The 12206-nt window shown below is 47.5% G+C and overlaps 1 protein-coding gene and 1 long non-coding RNA gene across 4 annotated transcripts in view; one reads left to right on the plus strand and one right to left on the minus strand.

Annotated features, from left to right (window-relative positions):
* Window positions 1–12206, plus strand: part of LOC142880289 (uncharacterized) — a 43017-nt gene that overhangs the window by 19258 nt on the left and 11553 nt on the right. Inside the window, exon 3 of one of the 2 annotated variants that reach the window (XR_012925413.1) lies at window positions 8539–9085. The exons of the other annotated variant lie outside the window; for it this stretch is intronic. This is a non-coding gene — a long non-coding RNA (uncharacterized LOC142880289). Of the gene's footprint in view, window positions 1–8538; window positions 9086–12206 lie in introns of those variants that run through there. 2 annotated transcript variants of the gene reach the window in all.
* The window catches only part of LOC142880287 (glutamate receptor ionotropic, delta-1-like), a 206504-nt gene that overhangs the window by 3633 nt on the left and 190665 nt on the right, over window positions 1–12206 (minus strand). The window contains exons 12-15 of one of the 2 annotated variants that reach the window (XM_076014089.1): window positions 9782–9920; window positions 5420–5615; window positions 3458–3624; window positions 1985–2225 (exon numbers count right to left, since the gene is read on the minus strand). In XM_076014089.1, coding sequence (XP_075870204.1) covers window positions 1985–2225; window positions 3458–3624; window positions 5420–5615; window positions 9782–9920 — 743 coding nt within the window. Of the gene's footprint in view, window positions 1–1750; window positions 2226–3457; window positions 3625–5419; window positions 5616–9781; window positions 9921–12206 lie in introns of both variants that reach the window. The other variant, XM_076014090.1, reaches the window with a different exon arrangement.

A 12206-nucleotide genomic window follows, 5' to 3' on the forward strand; every position in this document is an offset into this window, starting at 1 on the left:
CAAAGCAACAAATCCTCAAAGTCATCGAATTAAAAGGCAATAAAACACCTTTCCAATTTCTTCTCCGTCTTATTACCGACTCGTGGAGTTCAATCTCAAATGAAGACCCTCAGGAAAAAACACTCTCCAATTTCCGTGTTTTTAATTTTCTCCGAACATAGCTTTCAAATTTAGCGATATTAATTTTGTAAAGGCCTAAACAAATATATATATTTGAGAGGGAGTCAATTTAGTTAAACTCCTCAGTGCTGTTGAGATTAGGGTTGCGTTCACACTGACTGGTGCCCGGGTAGGTTTGATAAGTAACTGGAGAACCCAAAAAGCTGTTAACCTTGCAGCATTTAAAGGGATAGTTTGTTTTTACCACGCACCACTTTGTAGATTTGGGCCCTGGTGACATTTTCTTGAACTCATTAACATTCAAGAGAGAAATAATCCAAGACAACTTTGTGTAATTCGCAGTAAAGTTTGCTCTCTCGCTTGAAGCAGTTTTTTTTTTTTTTTTTTTTTTTTTTTTAAGATCTCGAATTGGAATTCCGTCCATCCATGAAACTCCGGAAAGGTTACGGGGTTTTGCAAAATGCCACCGGAGCCTGAATCCACAAAGTGGTGAGCAATAACTGGCTGAAAGACACTTTTTGGGGGGTGAATTAGACCTTTAAGAGGGGAGACAAAGTGTTTGATGCTGACAAGGGCGTAAAATATGCTTGATGTGAATCTATAAACGCTGCGACCGGCAGACAAGGACGGACGTCAAACACGTCCAAAGTCTCTGCGTCGGCACGTGACAAACAGCAGCATGTTGTCGTTGGCACACATACACCAAACAGGGACGTGAAGAGCAGCAAATCAAACGCTAATATCTGTTGAGTTTGATTTTGCGTCAGAGCGGCAGGCCGAGGCTCACGTTCCACATTCCAAATCTGCATTCTTTTTTCTTTTTTTTGCTCACACTTTAGTTTAGGGATCCATGTCAAGCCTTAGTTTGTTTTTTTTTTTTTTTTTTTTTTGGTCTGGACGCCTCATGCAGACGGACGGCGAGGTGATGGAGTCGGAGCTCGAGGGCGTTAAGACTTGAATGGATGAGCTAAAGAGAGCTATTGTACAACTGAAGCACTTTGTGGACTCAGCAGTACAATCTCAGTGTTTTTTTTTCCTCCAAAGACCAGGTGCCCTTTAATCACACAAACTCCAGTGAGCTCAGCTCAGCTGTTCAGGCCTTAATGTGCACAATTCTGCTCCCTCTTTTTTTTTTTTAATAATAACTTTTTTTTTTTTTTTTTTTTTTTTTAAATGTGTGGTATGAGAGAGAAGCCTCAGCAGTCCCCCCCCGACCAGTGTGCGAAATACAGGGAGGTCGAACCCCCCCCAATTAACCCCTGAAATCATCAAAGCATTAAAGAGGGTCTCATAATTTTTTCAAAAATTATATATATATATATATATATATATATATATAAAAAAAAAAAAATCTATATAATTGTCATTAATGGTCACTAAAATGTCTTTAAGATCACCTTGTCAAATAATCATTTTTTTTTAAAAATACTCATGCTGCATTTCAAGGAAATTCAGATTGGTATTAAGTAACAATCCGGAGGATGGGGACCCCCCCCCCCCCCACCGCGGAATACTGACGGATATTTCGCACACTGGCCCCCCTCCCCACCCAAAAAGCAGCCCAACCTCTCTCCCGCCCGCCATGAGAAGGAATGATCACATGATGTCTGGACCATCGTCAGGGGCACACCTATCACAACTGGGTGTACTGCAGCTCGACTAAATCGGGGCTGGCGTCAGGGCCTGCTGGATCCATAAAGTAGAGTGTGGCAGTGGCGTCTCTGGGCAGCACCGGGGGGCCCGGGGGTCTGGGTCTGGACCAGGGCCTCGGTGGGGCGGGGGGACCCGTGGCGTCCACCACGGCCCGGTTCTGGCCCAGCAGGCTCGGGCCTGGGCCCTTGTCCGACGGCTTGTCGGCGGTCACCTCTTTGGGCTGCTCCCTGCGGCAGTGGTTGCTGCTCCACCAGGTCTCCAGCGCGGCCACCAGCAGGGCCAGCAGCAGCCCGGCGGCCAGGATGCAGAAGACGCCGGCGAAGCTGTGCAGGTGCAGCGAGCGGCCCTCCGGCTGGGCGTCGGCGTGGCTCTGCAGGTCGCAGCGGCCTTTCTTTGGCCACCACTTCTGTTTGAGGATGTCCAGGTCGCCTTTTTCCTGCAGCTCCAGAATCCTGCAGAGATGTTCATTTGCACTCCTTATTCTTTCACGCCTGGGCGCCCGCGCGCTCGCCCTTCCTGTCGTAACGCCGCGGCCCCCGCTGCCGGACGCGCGCGTCAATAGCGCCCGGCGATTTCGCCAAACGCCGGCTGATCCGATTACAAAAGCCGATTCATTAACTGGTGGGAAATTTAATTTTAATCTGCACACATGAAGGAGGATTCTAAAATCAATGTACGAATGCTCTTAATGACTGTAATTACATTACATTATTGCCGACCTGACCCTGCATTAGCATAAATACTAAGCTCATTAAAAGCCCATTGTGCGGTTTACTGGCTGCAGTTAAAATGGGAGAATGACACATCGTGGCTGGTTTCTTAAGGCTGTAATTGGTTTGAATGATGGCTCTAATTATTGCTCCAACACCAACCTGTAAAGAGCGTATTGAGCGCAGCGATATAAAGAGAGGGAGGGGCTTCTTATTCAAACTTTGTTTTTGTTTTGTCTCTAACTTGACTTATCGTAATGACTCTCTTGGAATTTGGCTCTGCACTCCGCACCATCCTGAGTCAACGGTTCCGCTGCCGTCCTCATGCTGTCTCTTAACCTGATATGCCCCTGGTGGAACGTGCACAACCAGCCAATCAAACTGCTCAACTTTTTCATGCAAGTAGCATTTCAGACCCAAGAGCTGCTTTCAACCGGGCTCAAAAGTTATTTTGGCAGCACAGCTGGTTTGGTTGCAACTGTGTTTCAACTGTGTTCAACTGGATTCAGGCGGAAGTCGCTGTTAATAGGACTGAAACCTACAGGTTGGATCCATTCACTGTATATAAAGATGGACAGAGCTTCCGGTTTCAAAAAGGAGAAAAAAACAAACTATAAATTTGGAAATGAACATTAAATTAACACATTTACAGACTGGTTACATTTTTTTGGGTGTAAATTGCAATTAAAAAAAAAATCATGAAAAACACTCTAATTTCCGTTTTTTTCTGATTTGGTCTAATTTTTAGCTAAAATGACCATAAAGTTGTGGGCGTGGCTTCAGTTTTGCAGCCAATTGTAGTGCTCTCAAGCTCTGGTACCAAAATGCTGTATATGTCAGGCTGTATGGGCCCATTAATGCGGAAGTCAAAAACTTTTTCGACGTATTCGCGCCGCCATCTTGGACTCTTGGGGTCCTGGTTTCGAACCGGTGTAAACGGTCCGGCGGTCCGAACCCAGCGCCGTGGAACGTACTTCTGGGAGAAGAGGTCCCTGTAGGGGCTGCCGTGCTGCAGGGCGACGCCGTAGCCCCGGGTGCTCATGCTGTTGCCCGCCACCGTCAGCGTGCAGTCGTCGTCGGTCAGCGCCGCGTACTCCACCACCGCCATGTCCCACAGGAAGGCGTAGGACTCGCGCTTCGCCTGCAGGGTTCGACGGGAGGGGCGGAAATATTCCATAAAAATACAAAAAAAAAAACAGTCCCAACACGGCACACTTGAAACACAAAGGATGATAAATAATGCAGGCCGGGATGTCTTGGCCCACCTGCCACTTTACTTTGCTTCTTCCCCCTCAAGTTTGCACAAAGATCCGACACGTTCTTTTCTTCCCGGTTAGCTATTCTCTCTTTTCCCTCCTCGGCCGACGCTGTGACTCTCTAAACGGGCCGTTTCCCCGCGATATGTCAAATTATTTATAAATCACAGCGGTTCAATGCTGAATTCTCTCTCCGCCAGCCACCGCTCAGTGTTCTCAAGATAATGGCAGACGTGTCAGATACTATCATTTTGAGATATTCACACTGCTGCCTCTCCTTTAGTTTTATTTAAGCAGAAAGAAGTGAAACTTTTAGCCGAACGTGATTTGGTTCCTTGCTTGTAATATGAGACGGAAACGCCGTCATTTCAAACACCCAAAGCTTGATTATTGATTTATTTATTCTGCCTTTGCAACTTAAATTTACATTTACGATCTTGGACTGTGCTGCCGCTTTCCAAAACACCAGGTTGCCAGATCAGGGTTGGGGGGGATTTATTTTTTTTTTCTCTCTCCAATCAATCAGCACAAACAAATCATCGCCAAGCGCACCCACTTCAACCGCAGGCACGTGACGATGGCCGAACAGCCACAGAGTCCAATCACAGCGGAGATTTGACGTTTGTTAAGTTTGGCCCCCGTTAAATTCGACGAGTTTGCGACGCTCACAGGAATTTGTCGCAGAGAACACAGCAACACGAGCTAATCTAGTTTTCTTTATGTAAAACGTTGAATATATGAATAGCTCCAGAGCAGCCTGCATCCTTCTGCCTGCCGTGTATTTTTAGAGACACTATCTTGTGCAGCGTATAGCCTCAAGCGCACGCTGCACACAATATGTGGGGCAGCTGAAAAATCGGCTCGGAATCCTTCTGAAGTTTATTTTGTTTTATTATTTTTCTCCATCTCTCACACTGCCTTTTCTGGTCGTCGTCCTCCTCCTGATGCTGCACTCGACAACTGCGGGACCTTAATTTAGCTTCCTTTACCGACAATATATTTTTTATTATAGCCAACGGAAAAACAAAACAAAACGCAGGGATTGAGCAGCGCGTGGGAGGTAACTCGCTTTCTCCTGAACGCGCAGGTCTGGATTCTGTTTATGGAGGGGGAGAGAGAGAGAGAGCCGAACGCAATTAGCTAAACAAATAATACAGCAATTTAATTACAAGTCTCTGTGTGCGCGGCACTTTAATTTGTTTGATTATGGTTCATCGCCGTGTGTAAGAGTAAATAACGGCAAGATGGGGGACGGGGCGAGACAGTCGCTCGGAATGATTTAAAACTTCAGAAGGTGAGTATTATTACTTTAAATAAATTAAACGGGGGGGCGGGGGGGAGTTAATTGTTTAATGAACATCAGCTGCTTGTCTGGAGACACTGTAGGAGGTGTACTGCCTTTAGCGACTACTGTGATGTTTTTTTTGTGTTGTTTCCTTGCTCAGCAACAACCCCAGCAATTAATTGAATTCACAGACTTGAACCAAGGGGAAAATAAGGTGAGTCTTCGCCACAGGAGCGGCGTATTAAGAAGGGCGACTTGTCTGCAAGTCTGTTTTTTAGGGCATCCCTTATCTGTCGCCCGACGAAAACAAAATGAGCTTTTGCGCGACGCGTTGTTCGAAACTGACTCGTTTGTCTGCGGGACTCGGACCCGTGTTTTGGAAGGCAAACGCTCACCTTCTTGATGCCTTCTTCCGGGCTGGACACCGAGTTGTCCAAGCCGTTGTTCTTGTTGATGACCTTCCACAGCTCGGCGAAGGTGTTGTCCTGCTCCAGAGGGTTGGTGCCTTTGGCCTGGAAATACTGGAACACGGCCGATTCTCTCACCGTTCCGTAAACCACGTCTGTCTGCCGGGAGAGATCCTGGAAGGACCTGCAGCCGCAGACACGCCAGAGATATTCAGCGTGCGGCAGATCAATACATGTTGAGGAGGGGAGAGTTTGGAAGTTGAATTTTATTATTAGTCAGTCTTTACTGCATCTAATGGAAAGAAAACACAACTGCAAACAATGTTGATGCTTTTTCTTTCCGATGTTCCACTCGCGTCTTTCTCGCCAATCACAACAACCCTGATCGGAGCCGCGTTGTGCGAAATTTCAGAAGCAAAAGTGCAAAGGTGCAGCTGCTTATTATTGGCGAATAAAAACACGCTAGCTATTCATTTTTAGTGACTTTCACGATAAATTGTCCGTTCGGTCGCTTGCCAACAGATGGCGGAGGGCCTTTAGACTACGAAATGTCTTCACGACAACAGAGTTTAATGAAACGCAGCCACTAAACCAACAGTCGCGCCGCGTTTACGGCCGACAAAACTGCCAACACTGTTAAACGTGTGTCAGCGTTTACTAGCAGAAACAGTTGGGGATCAGTCTAATTAACCCAGTTCAGCATATTTATCCCCCCCGCTCCCCCACCTCCCCCTCCAACATCGTTTCCAGCAGCATATTGTGCAAAGAATTTCACGCCAGCATAAAGCCAATCGAGAATTCGAGCAACTCAAGTACTCAAGTGTCCGTCGCGTTGACGGAGCAGGTCAAAGGTCACCGGCGGCAGCTCTGTCTCCCTACCGCCTCTGGCAGAGCGCCGCCTCGTCCTAATGGATGCTATCCAGCGGCGGCGGCGGAACGTGTCCCTCCCAGGAGACACGCTGATTATGCGTGGCCACTTTCAAAAAGGACGCTCGGCGCTGCAGCTGTACTTTAAGAATCTGAAGATCATTGCCAATTTTGCACACGCGGCGTGTGATGAATGGCGCCGTCCTCGTAATTAGAGACCGCCCGCGCTGTCGTTTCGCCGCCGCCGCCAAAACGAACGCGGAAGATTACCGTCGCATCCCCGGCCGGCCGCTCCTGGCTGATGATTCCGGCGTGCTGCTCTTTCTAATGCTAATGTTTCTGATGCAACAAGCACCTCGCAAAGTTTTTCTTTTCTATTCTCATGATAATTTCCCGAGCAGGTTGAGCAGGTGCTCTTTTCTTCACCATTACCGTTTATTTGTTGTGTCACATTCCCAGCGTTTCTAATTACTGCTTGCATTTCTCCATTTAAACACCTGAGCACCTGAGGCACAACGATGGATTGGAAAAAAAAAAAAAAAAAGTAATCTGCAGACGTGACATTTAAATTTTGCTCCGGGAGGAAGCGATATTATCAAAGGAGGTCGGAACCCCCTGTGTTTTAATTTTTGCCGGATAAGATGAAGGAGGGAGAAAAAAAAAAGAAAGACGAGAAAGCAGGACGGCGTGTGACACAAGGATTCTGTCAGATTAAACATCCGACACAGAAACATGAAGCGGAACAAGGTCTGACTCAGCTTGGCTGCAGACGCGGCGCAGATATAGATTTGACTGTTTCCCTTCGCAAAGCAGCAACAATCACTTCAATTCGGGATCAATACGCTGAAGGTGGCCCTTTGTTTATGATCCATCATGGCATAACCAAGGCACACACACACGCACACACACACACACACACACACACACACACACACACACACACACACACACACACACACACACACACACACACACACACACCTTTTCTCATTCCCTTCGACGTGCTCTGCTACACATCATTTAATCATTACACTTCCTGTTATGTGTGCCTGCCATTGTTGCCAATTGCATCCCATCATATATATATTTATATATAAATATATATATATATGTATGAAAAAACACAACAAGCTGAAAAACAAAAGCAGCAGCAGCAGGTAATGGAACGCTCAAGCATCAGCGTTCTGCAGGCTTATTTAAAATCATTACCAAAAATCAGCCAACGCTCGAACGTCGACAGTCAAACGTGAAGCTGAATAGAGGCAAAAAAAAACAAAACAGTAACAGTAACGATTCACGCCCTAATTTTATTTCACACATAAAACAATAAAATAAAGACATTGATTCCCATGTTGATTGATATGCTCTGACCCCCCCACCCCCCCCCCCCAACCCAGCCAGTCAACAGACCGTAATTCCTGTTTATCCACTCGCTCCTGCTGCAGACACACAAAAGCATGTTTTTTCCCATCATCAAAGGAAATTAATTCCTACTGAGACAGAACAAAAATGCTTTGTCTCCATTTTGTCTGACCTTTCGATGGGGTTTCTGCAGAGGCACCAAGTGCCCCCCCCCTCCCCCTCATCCCCCCAAGAAGTGTAACAAATCCGGGAAACCCAGATGGTCGACTGAGAAAATCCAATCAGGCGTGATTAATAAACACTTGTTTCAAACGGGGAGAATCAATGCATGAAATGTCTGGCGATCGGAGATCAACTTTCATGTCATTCTTTTTTTCCTCTTTCTCTGCCATGAAGGGAATAATGACTTCCTTTGAGTTTCCTTTGAGTTTGTCGTGACGCAGTTTGGAACGAATGTTCATCGTCCCCCTTCAAGGGGAGCTGCACGCCACTCCCTGCTAAATAAAAGCACCAGGCGCCGTCACGAGTGCCGGCGGAGAATCTCTCCGATTCACAATCCTGGCTCAATCTGCTTCAAGCCTCCATCCCCTGTTTTTTTTTCTTGTATTTAATTATTTATTTTTGCATTTTATTAACATGATGAGAGCGTGTGCGGCGCGGGGTTGATCCAATTTACAATTTGGACAGCGTGTACTTTTCTCCTTTAAAAGCCGCCCTATTTGTGGGAGCCAGACTGATTCTCTCCCGCAAACTATCACAAATGTAATAGAGGGAATATTAGAGTCCATGTAATTGACAATTTCCAAGCATAACCAGAGAGACTCTTCAGCTCTCTCTCTCTATCTCTATCTGTCTCTCTCTCTCACACAGACACACAGACACCAGCCAGGGTCTCCACACAGGTGTGTGGGCTGCTTGCTATTCTCCCCGCCCCTCCCCTACACGTCCACACATGGCCTTCTGCTTGACAGGAGATGGACCCGGCCGCAATCAGCTGCCTCCGCGGCCCGTCTTGCGGGATACACAAATTGGATTCATTGACAAAAACCATTTGGAGTGAAGACAGGCCAGCCGCTGGTCAGCAGGTCAGAAATCACAGCGGCAAACGCGCTTGTAGACGCCGTACGTGCGTCTCCACCGAGCCAAAAAGGAAAAAAAAAGCCGACGACAGGAGACAAACCCTCTGAGATGCGCATTCATTCGTTCCTCCACTCGCTCAAGGCCGCTGCATAGACGAGTGGCAGCAGAGTGCAGGAGGGGAAACACCCTCAGAAACAAACCTTGTAGACAGAATATTTCCACATCTCTGGGAATTTGGAGATCCTGTGCTGAACGCTCCCCTGCTTTGTCCACACTTACGGAGAAATGTTTTACAACCCCTTCTTTTTCTGTCTTTAAAAGAAAAAGAAAAAAAAACTCCATGCAAAACTGTCTCCTCTTTTAAAGAATCTTGCCCACATGCAAAGGCTTTACACCGACTGAGGGCTGAGTGGTGGAAAAATTGATGAAAGGGCGGCGTGCTATTCAAAACAGCGCTAGCGTGCTGGGTGTATTCATCTCATGCACAATTATCAATCTATCCCTTATTTTTATATCTCATCTTTAAAGAATTTTTTTTTGCAAATTTTTAGAGTAAACTTTTTAGAGAGGCAAGCAAGCCAAAAGAACAACTACTACAACAACAACAGTGGTGGCGGCAGGCTGGTGAGTTGAACTCATGGCTGCCGCCTGTGGAGCGTGACTGACAAAGATAATACTTTTTTTTTTTTTTCCTTTTCCTTTTCATTTGTGCGCAACCTGGGATTGCCGCTCAGCACCTGCCAAGGAGTCAACGTTCATTTTGAACGTCACGAGCTGCGGGACTCACGGGGCCACAGCTGTTTCCCTCACTGCCGGAACACTAAAGCGATAAAGGTTTTAAAGCGAATGCAAATGGAGGCTCCGACTCGGCGTTTGACATTTTCCCAGGAGAGCCGCCGTTACTCACGCGGCGAGTCGCTCCTGAGACTAAAGTTACTTCTGCGGAGCATCTGAATGAGAATGTGAGCGGCGGCGGTGTGTGTGTGTGTGTGTGTGTGTGGGGAGTGTGGGGGTGGTGGTAGTGGTGGCGGGGAGGCTTACCGAACAGCGTTGTCCATGCGGGACACGGTGAGGTAGGCGGCCAGGTTGGCTGTGTAGGACGAACACACGATGAGGGTGAAGAGCCACCAGCTGCCCATGACGATGCGCAGAGCCACTGATCCCAGGATGGAGTCGCTGCCTGCGGACGGAGAGGGTTGGGGGTGGTCAGGTGGGTGTAGCAGTGACATACAGAAGACGGACGTGAGCGAGGCAGAGGAGAAAACCGACTGCGGTCCAGTTCCATTTCAATTCAAAAGCCAGAGTCGCAAGGGTGCCTGTATTTTCAAGTGGTAATTGCTTTCACTTACTGGTTCATTTTCAGAATGAAATCCAAACATTTCAAATTACTGTTTGCAAATGTTTGACACATCAGGCTTAGTGCGACACATTCTCTTGCTCTTTCACTTTCAACAGCATTCAAGAGCAGTTAGGGGCGACAAACATCCCACACAAATGATGACATCAAACGAGGGCGAAGCTGACAGGAACTTATGAATGAAAGGTCTTGGATTCCGCAGTATTCACATTACTTCTGAAGTCAGTGTGGCCTCCTAATGAACAGGGAGAAAGTCCACGCTTACGTATTTGATTTTATTCGGTGCTATTGCAAGTTCGTCTTTTAAGAAATCGCATGCATAAACACGTCTGTGAAAATCAGCCCCTCGTGATGTCACAAAGGGCCACCGATACCTCGCCAAGATCCCCTAGACAATGGCCTAGAGACAACGACCCCCAGCTAGGTGTTGACTGCGCACCGTGGACTCAACAAAGCGTCACTTTTTGGCAGGAAGCCAAAACCCGACATTCTTACAGGAGGCTTCAAACACAGGGCTAAATATCTGCTCTGACGTGACCTTTGCAACCTGCAGACGCAAAACGTTGCATACACGTAAGGCTTGCTGCTTCCTGTTAATCACTCTGGCAAATTTCAAAGCGCGTGCGAAATGGCAGCGCGGCAGATCAAACGTCGGCATCATAATCACGTTCTGATGATTCAACAAATCATCCAATCAGAAACACGGTTCGCTCCGGATGCTGCCAGTCAATCAGGGCTGCCTGGCGCTCCTCACAGGAGCTCCCGGCTTTATGGGCGATGATGTGAGGAATTTACTCTCGTCACTGCTAATTTTGCTCAGGCCCTGGTTCATATTCCATTAGACGCCCCGATCTGAAAACATTTTCGAAGGCCTCGTTAATATTCATGCCGCTTCCTGCCTCTCTGACATCCTCCCCTTCACGTCTTCAATCCTTTGCCCTTCCTTGTTGTCTTTGAGGAGCGGAGGGATGGAGGAGGGAGTGAGGCTGGTTTGTCACATTAACTTGGGCCGTCGCTCCGACTCTCCCTCCCTCCCTCCCTCCCTCCCTCCCTCTCTCTCTCTCTCTCTCTCTCGCTCTCTCCCTCGCCGGCAGTGCGCCGAGCAGCATGAGAAACATGTCAGCCCGCATTCCAACTGCTGAGGAGTCGAAGCCGCGGAAACGCCGGGCGCACAACTGTTCAGGGGTGTGAAATGTGATGGAAACATATTTGTCTGAAAGTGTCCCGATCCAACACGGCTGCACCCTCGGGACACTTTGGAGGGGCGGAGCAAAAATAAATAAATAAATGAATAAATAAAAAAATAAAAAAATGAGTGCCTTGTCAGTTGCATACAACTCCGGCATCACTCATTTTTATTACGGCCGGCTTTGACTGATTTCTCGAGGTCATGCAATGTGAAACGCGTGTCCGGGAACTTTTGGTGGCTCTCAACTGGAACAAACTCCCTCTTGTTATTGTTGGGAATAAATGAGATGAGCGCAGTTCTCGTCGGCTCTCCAGGACGCTTCCAGATCACCTCGTCGTCCTCCTCCTCTTGAAACTAAACGATGGATAAAGTGGGACGGGCAGTTTGCATTAGCGTCTGGCCCCCTGTGTGGAATAGGAGCTGATTGAAAGCCTTTATGGTTCCCCCTGCAGACATAAAATGTGATTCTTCTACAAGCGAAAATGCACACGGACTCGTATGACATCCGTTAAAGGTCTTAAAGCTCAACGGGACGTCAGGATGTTGGCTTGAAGGAAAAGCCAAAGCCCGCAGATGTAATTTCCTCGGTCGAAGACACCAGGGCTGCGCGTGCGCATTGGCGTATCTGCATTAAATACTGAGCGGGCCTCAGCAAACGTTAGTGCATCGTAATGAAATCACTCAGCCGGTGCGTTTTGCCAAGGTTGTGCTCTTTGATAGCGGCCAACTGAGCGTCATCAGTCAGACATGCATCAAAGTGACCTCCGTCATTGTGAGTAATAATACTTTCCGGCCGACTGCGACGAGAAAATGGAAACGGCGGCGGGCGTGCCAAAAACTGTTCCCCCAAGAGGAAAAAAAAAAAAAGAATAAAAAATGCGGAATTGAGGGTACAAGATGGAATTAGCTTCTCTTGAAAT

This window comes from Nelusetta ayraudi, unplaced genomic scaffold (genome assembly GCF_046127955.1).
Source record: "Nelusetta ayraudi isolate G7.1 ecotype Tasmania unplaced genomic scaffold, CSIRO-AGI_Nayr_v1 ptg000165l, whole genome shotgun sequence".
NCBI lineage: Eukaryota > Metazoa > Chordata > Actinopteri > Tetraodontiformes > Monacanthidae > Nelusetta > Nelusetta ayraudi.